The sequence below is a fragment of the Charadrius vociferus genome, unplaced genomic scaffold (assembly GCF_000708025.1).
Source record: "Charadrius vociferus isolate BGI_N301 unplaced genomic scaffold, ASM70802v2 scaffold1640, whole genome shotgun sequence".
NCBI lineage: Eukaryota > Metazoa > Chordata > Aves > Charadriiformes > Charadriidae > Charadrius > Charadrius vociferus.
In genome coordinates this window covers 58,496-65,157 of record NW_009646613.1, presented here as the reverse complement: position 1 = coordinate 65,157, position 6,662 = coordinate 58,496, and the positions used below count along the sequence as shown (strand labels likewise).

The 6,662-nt window shown below is 57.1% G+C and overlaps 1 protein-coding gene across 1 annotated transcript in view; it reads left to right on the top strand.

Annotated features, from left to right (window-relative positions):
- CSNK1G2 (casein kinase 1, gamma 2) overlaps nt 1-6,662 on the top strand; it is a 17,666-nt gene that overhangs the window by 3,661 nt on the left and 7,343 nt on the right. Inside the window, exons 2-3 of the mRNA XM_009887850.1 lie at nt 5,099-5,139; nt 5,693-5,762. Of these exons, the coding sequence (XP_009886152.1) occupies nt 5,099-5,139; nt 5,693-5,762 (111 nt within the window). The remainder of the gene's footprint in view (nt 1-5,098; nt 5,140-5,692; nt 5,763-6,662) is intronic.

Here is a 6,662-nt window from a genome sequence, read left to right as displayed (position 1 = left end):
GGTGGCGGGAGGGATGCGTGGAGCGCGGCTGGTGGCTCGTGTGCCCTGGCACCGGGCGATGGCTGCTGCCTCTGCCAGCTCCCTGCACCCCCGGGAGCAAGGCCAGCACGTACTGCTTGCAGTGAGGGTTTGTTGGAGCAGGCTCCTCTTAGCAGTTCCTTGGTGGTGCTTTGCAGTGCGCTGGGATAGGGGAAATGAGGAAAACCCAGTCAGTCAGCAGAAAGGTCTAAAATGAGCCCAGAGCACCTGGGTGGTATGCAAGCCTCCTTCCCTGAGCTCTGCCTGGTGCTGGGCTTCCTCGCAGCTGTGCTTTGGAGCTAGGAGCTGCTGTGTGTCCCGCTGGGCTGCCCGGGCAGGGGGTTCCCTGATGGCCCCCGCCTGAGCTTGGCCCAAAGCCGGTGCTCTGGCGAGGCTGTGCCACGGAGCTGCCCCGGGGAGCATCAGCCCAGGAATGGGATGCGGAGAGGAACCGGGGACCCGGCGAAGGCTGCTGCTTCTGTTCTTCATACAATAAACTTCTGCAAATGGGCTTTTTGCAGCTTTCCTGTGCTCGCGTCTCTCCCGTAGCCTGCTGCATTCATTTCTAACAGCAGCTTGGAAACACAGTGGATGTTTTCCTTCAAAGTTAAAGGCTGGAAATTAATTTGTTTTGAAAAAGCAAAACCTGCGTTTTGGAGGGAGGAAAATGAGGGGGATGGGTCCTTGTGCGGTGTATGAGCCAGCAGCAGGTCAGTACTACAGCTGGGCTGGGGCCATGTCCCAGCTGAATGGTCACGTGCAAGTGCTGGGGACATTCCCAAGCTCTCTTGAGCTGTGGCTCTCACCCCTGGCCTGCAGCCTCCTGGGTACTCGCCGGGGTTATTTCTCAGGGACCACAAAAGGTACCTTCAGAAAATGCCGGCTGGAGTTAGCACACTGTGTATGACACCCTTCTGTCTTTGGCTCCGCAGAGACCTCCTTACACATGCACGTATGGCGCAGGGCTTAGCCACACTGGCTGGTCGGAGCCGCAGACTCACCACACGCCGGAGGTGGCTCATGGGTGTTTTCAGAGGAGGCTGTGGGAGAGGAGAGCCCACACGCTGACTGCTCCTCTTGTCTCCCTTGCTAACTTGTCTCCCTTGCTAATAGCTCATGGTTGTTTTTCCTCTTGGTCTTTCAGAGCCTCCTCTAGAGGAAGGTCAAACCCTAAAATAACTTTTTTTTTGGATGGTATTAAAACCCAGTGCTTCAAGGAACTGCCATTGCTTGGACTGACGCAGCTTGTGTTGCCGGGTCTGTGGTGCTTGCAGTGCTGGGCTGGTGCCTGGATGCCTTTGCACAGAGCTGCCTTCTCCCGCACTCCTTCACTGCATCGTCTGAGGACCTGGGAAGCCAAATTGCTGGTCCCAGCGCCCAGTGCTCCTGCCGCAGGCAGGGCTGTATTACGCAGGGGCTCCCAGCACCATCGGTGCGGTGCTGTGCCCTGCGCCGTGCCATGACCGAGGGGCTGGCGCTGGATGGGGACCCAGTTGGGAGCCCAGCACAGAGCCCGGCTCCTCCTTGGGCTGCCGTGATGTGCAGGAGCAGGTGCCGGATCTCCCTGCTGCCAAATTGGCCTTCAGGAGGGGGATGATTTGGGTGTTAGCACAGGGTTAAGAGAAAGCCACGTCTGGCTTTTAAATGCGATACAGACCCCAGATCTGGCCGCCTCCTCCGATGGGTGGCTTTGGCTCAGCTCTGACCAGACAGGCCGTGTCTTGCAGGTGCTGGCAGCTGGATTCGGAGGCGCCGCCAGCGGTGAGCTGGGCAAAGGCCTCTCTGCAAACGCAAATATTTGCTTTCTGCTGCTCATCTTGCCACTTTTCTCTTTTCTCCTTCTTTCAAAAGCACCTTTTCTTCTGTGCATTCTGCAGTGCTGCCTGCCTGTGTCCTCCCCTGGGGCAGTCTGTAGACTCCAACATATTTTAGCTGTTAAAGTTACCGTCATCAGTGAGTGCTCAGCAGAGCGGGCGGCTGGGGGTGGCTGCAGGAGCTGCTCTAGGAGCTGGAGCGAGGAGTTCCCTGCTGTGGGCCTGGCCCTGCCAGGGGAAGGACCTCGCAGCCTTGCCTCCTTGCTCTTTGGCTTTTTCTTTCCTGTTGCTTTTTTTTTTTTTTTTAAATTTTCTCATGATAAGTCAGTTCTGCTCTTCACACCTTTTTTTTTTATCAGGCAAGGGGAAGAGGATGGTGGTGGTGGGAAGAGGACAGCAGCAGTGGTCCGTGCTCTCTCTCTGCTCCCCCATCTTATCTGGCAGCTTTGTCCAAGCCCTCCGAGTGTTACAGGAGGGGATGAACCATGCCCCCATGGTATCAAACGATTGAACTAATTTGTTGGGCTAGGAGAGGGCTGCCAGCACCCAGAATGTTTTTGCGGATAGGTTTCTCTGCCAGCGAGCCACAGGGGGGCCAGCATGGTGGTGATGGAACAGATGCCATGTAACAGGGACAGGGGTGGACATCTCCAGGCACAGCCCTGCTGGGGATGCTCCTGCCTCCTTCCCTTCTCCATCCATGCTCTGCTGGGCCCGTTTTGCAGGGTGGCAGCTATTCTGCCATGTTATTTTTTTCCCTCTTCAGACTCAGCCTAACCTCAGCGAAAATCTAGCTGTGAGTTTTCTGGTTGCAAGTTATTGCCCTGAAGGCAGCAGTGATTTTTTTTGGACTGAACTGTACGGCGCTGAGGCCGGAGCCCACCTTAGCCAGAGAGCACGCAGGGACTGTGTGCCGTTGTCTCAGGCAGGGCCGTGCCTGCCTGGCTGGGCTCTGCCTTCGCCTGCATCCCGGCCGGCGTGCGGAGCTGTTTTGCTCTCCCTTGCAATTGTTTGCAAAACACAGAGGTCCCGGTGCGTGGAAGATAAGCTGCCTGCACGCGCTTCTCCTCCCTGCCGTCTTGCTGCCTTCTCTCTCCATTGAGTTGTTGAGAGGTGACTGTGCTCACGTCAGGGGTGAGGGGGCTGCACTGGGGTCCATGGAGATTTCAGTTCTTCCCTGCCCCAGTCAAGTTCCCAGTGATCTGAGAGTTTCTTCTCTGGAGCCATGCATGGGTCTGGGGGATGTCCCACCTCCTTCCTGGGAAACATTGGTCTGTGATGGGCCAGAAACCCTGGGTCTGGCATACGCCTGTGTTAGCCAGGCTTGTGTTAGCCAGACGTTTCTCCCTCCCTAATCGCCTACTTCCTAATTGCTGTGAAGGGATTTGGTTTTGCAGAGGCAGGAGACAAAGTGGCTTGGCGGAGGTCCCCTGGGATGGGAGAGTCACCGAGGCAGCAGGACTGAGCCCCTCCTTGGCTGCAGAGCCTGTCCCTGGGAGGAGCCGCTCCATTAATATCTCCCATTCATCCCTCTTCCCGTAATCCTGCCGCTGACTCTGGCGCTCAGCAGCTGGCTCTGATGTCACCCGGCGAGGATTTATTGCTGCTTCAGGTGGAGAGCAGCAGTCAGAGCAGATGAAATCTTATGCCAGGAGGAGCTTGTTCCCTGAGCAAATTGCTTGGAGAAAATCCGAGGAGACAGATGCAGCTCCATCAGATACGCACATGCCAGGCAGTGGGATCGCGTGTCTGCTGGCTCTGCGTGCCATGGAAGTGAACCTGCTGCAGTTAATTCCGATCTCCCCGGTGTCCTAGAGGGCTCTGGCAGAAGGGGCACTCAGATATTTCTGCAAACTTCTTTAATCTTTGCCTTTGTGGACCTGGGGCAGCGGTTGTACTGACGCTTCCCAGGTGGGGAGAGTCACCGAGGCAGCAGGAGTGAGCCCCTCCTTGGCTGCAGAGCCTGTCCCTGGGAGGAGCCGCTCCATTAATATCTCCCATTCATCCCTCTTCCCGTAATCCTGCCGCTGACTCTGGCGCTCAGCAGCTGGCTCTGATGTCACCCGGCGAGGATTTATTGCTGCTTCAGGTGGAGAGCAGCAGTCAGAGCAGATGAAATCTTATGCCAGGAGGAGCTTGTTCCCTGAGCAAATTGCTTGGAGAAAATCCGAGGAGACAGATGCAGCTCCATCAGATACGCACATGCCAGGCAGTGGGATCGCGTGTCTGCTGGCTCTGCGTGCCATGGAAGTGAACCTGCTGCAGTTAATTCCGATCTCCCCGGTGTCCTAGAGGGCTCTGGCAGAAGGGGCACTCAGATATTTCTGCAAACTTCTTTAATCTTTGCCTTTGTGGACCTGGGGCAGCGGTTGTACTGACGCTTCCCAGGTGTAACACCTTCCTCATGCCTTCCTGGCTTGCTGGGGTGAGCAGCGCGATGTGCAGACGCTGTTAGTTTAGGCTTTCTGTGGTTATGGGTGTGAAAACTCCCATAACTCTAGGAAGTCATTAGCAGGGTTTTGGGGTGGCACTGCTGCCCTTTCAGCTCTCGTGGGCGCTTGGAGGCAGTCGTCTGGCCCTCCCCATAGCGTGTCAGTGCCTTGGGTCTGCTGCTGGCTTCCCCTGTGCCCTCGGGTGGGTGGGAGCATCCTGAGGGATGAGGTTGAGTCACATGTGTGCATGCACACACACACACGCCCCCCATCCCCAGGAGTGATCCCAGTCCTTGGGAAGAGTTTTCCACCTACCTGCAGTGTCTTTGAACCATGGCCAGCTGCAATGCCTCAGGCTACCCCGCTGCTCTTGGGGTCCTTCCTCCCTGCCACCCTCTGCGTGGTCCCGCTGCCCACAAAGCAGCATCCCCCAGCTCTGGACAGCCATCCCAGAGCAGGGCAGCCCCTCTCCATGCTCCCTTTCCATGGGAGAAACAGCAAGTCCCAGCCTTGGCCAGTCACATCCCTGCAGGCCTGGACTGGGACGTTGCCCCCTCCCAGCAGACTTGGCTCCAGCCCCTCAGCAGCCTGCCCATCCCAGAGGAATCCGTGCACCCCATCTAGGGGTAATTAGCAGGCATGTTGCAACTCCCCACAGTGGGTTCCTGCTCCTGCTCATGCCTCTAGGCCTGTTTATGTGTTGTGGGAGTCACCGAACCTGTTTGGGATGTTCTGCAGCCCAGGAGCCCTCAGGGGACTGCAGCGAGTGTGATGTGGAGTTAATGCAAAGGCTCAGTTGCTTTCAATTGCGTTTTTTCGTGTCTCTCCCTGCAGGAAAGAACCTCTACACGAACGAATACGTAGCTATCAAATTGGTGAGTCCCTCCGTGGTCGGGGCGGTGATGTTCAGGCCACCTGGGAAGGAGGTTGTTCACCCTCCCCAGGCTGTTAAGAGTGGGTTGCAATAGGTGATGGATGGGTGGTTGCGCGGGGAGCTGCACTCACTGCTAGGAATTGAGGGCAGGCAAAGCAACACACGTCATTGCAGGTGGGGTGATCTGGGCCCGGGGGGAGAAGGGCTGGGTCTTTGCTTCTCCAGGACATCACAGTGGCCTGTGCTGAGCTCAGCTGGTGCCAGTGGCAGAGAGGCCTCCAGGAGAGGGTGGTCCCCACTGATACCTGCTCCTTCAATGTCTACCCCAGCACCCGGATCTCTCTGGAGGGGGTGGATCTGGCTCCCGTATGGGCTGCTTTTTTCTCATCCTATCGTCCCCTGAGGCTTCATCTCCCTTTTATACCAGTTTTTCTCTACCCCAAATGCTCTCAGTCCAGCTGCTGCCAGCATGTGAAGGAGGTGTCTGACACCCAGACCTCCCGAACATCCTGCTCCCTACAACAGCCTTAACCATTCTCCTTCTCTCCTCCAAGGAACCCATAAAATCCCGGGCCCCCCAGCTGCACCTGGAGTATCGGTTCTACAAACAGCTCGGCAATGCAGGTATGGGGCCGGGCTGCGCTGCCACGGGGAGCTGGCCGCCCAGGCGATACAGCTAGGAAAGGGAGGCTTCCTCTAAATGTGACTCTGCAAATTCCCTCCCTGGCATGAGCGACTCCTGCCCATCTGCTCGGCTGGGAGAGGCCGATTTTACACAGAGCCATGTCTAATCTTTGATCCCTTTTTATTTAGTTCTTCCCTCCCTCACCCCTGCTACCTGCTCCTTCAATGTCTACCCCAGCACCCGGATCTCTCTGGAGGGGGTGGATCTGGCTCCCGTATGGGCTGCTTTTTTCTCATCCTATCGTCCCCTGAGGCTTCATCTCCCTTTTATACCAGTTTTTCTCTACCCCAAATGCTCTCAGTCCAGCTGCTGCCAGCATGTGAAGGAGGTGTCTGACACCCAGACCTCCCGAACATCCTGCTCCCTACAACAGCCTTAACCATTCTCCTTCTCTCCTCCAAGGAACCCATAAAATCCCGGGCCCCCCAGCTGCACCTGGAGTATCGGTTCTACAAACAGCTCGGCAATGCAGGTATGGGGCCGGGCTGCGCTGCCACGGGGAGCTGGCCGCCCAGGCGATACAGCTAGGAAAGGGAGGCTTCCTCTAAATGTGACTCTGCAAATTCCCTCCCTGGCATGAGCGACTCCTGCCCATCTGCTCGGCTGGGAGAGGCCGATTTTACACAGAGCCATGTCTAATCTTTGATCCCTTTTTATTTAGTTCTTCCCTCCCCCCACACCTCCCCCGCAGCAGTCAGGGATGCAGATGGAGCTCCCTCCTTCGCCCTCCTGCCAAGAGCAGAGCCAGGCTGTCTGCGGCGCGAAGGGAGGGCAGTGCAGAGACATCCCCCCATCTGCAGCCCCCCCATCCCGGCTCCACCACGGCATGGCCCGGGGCC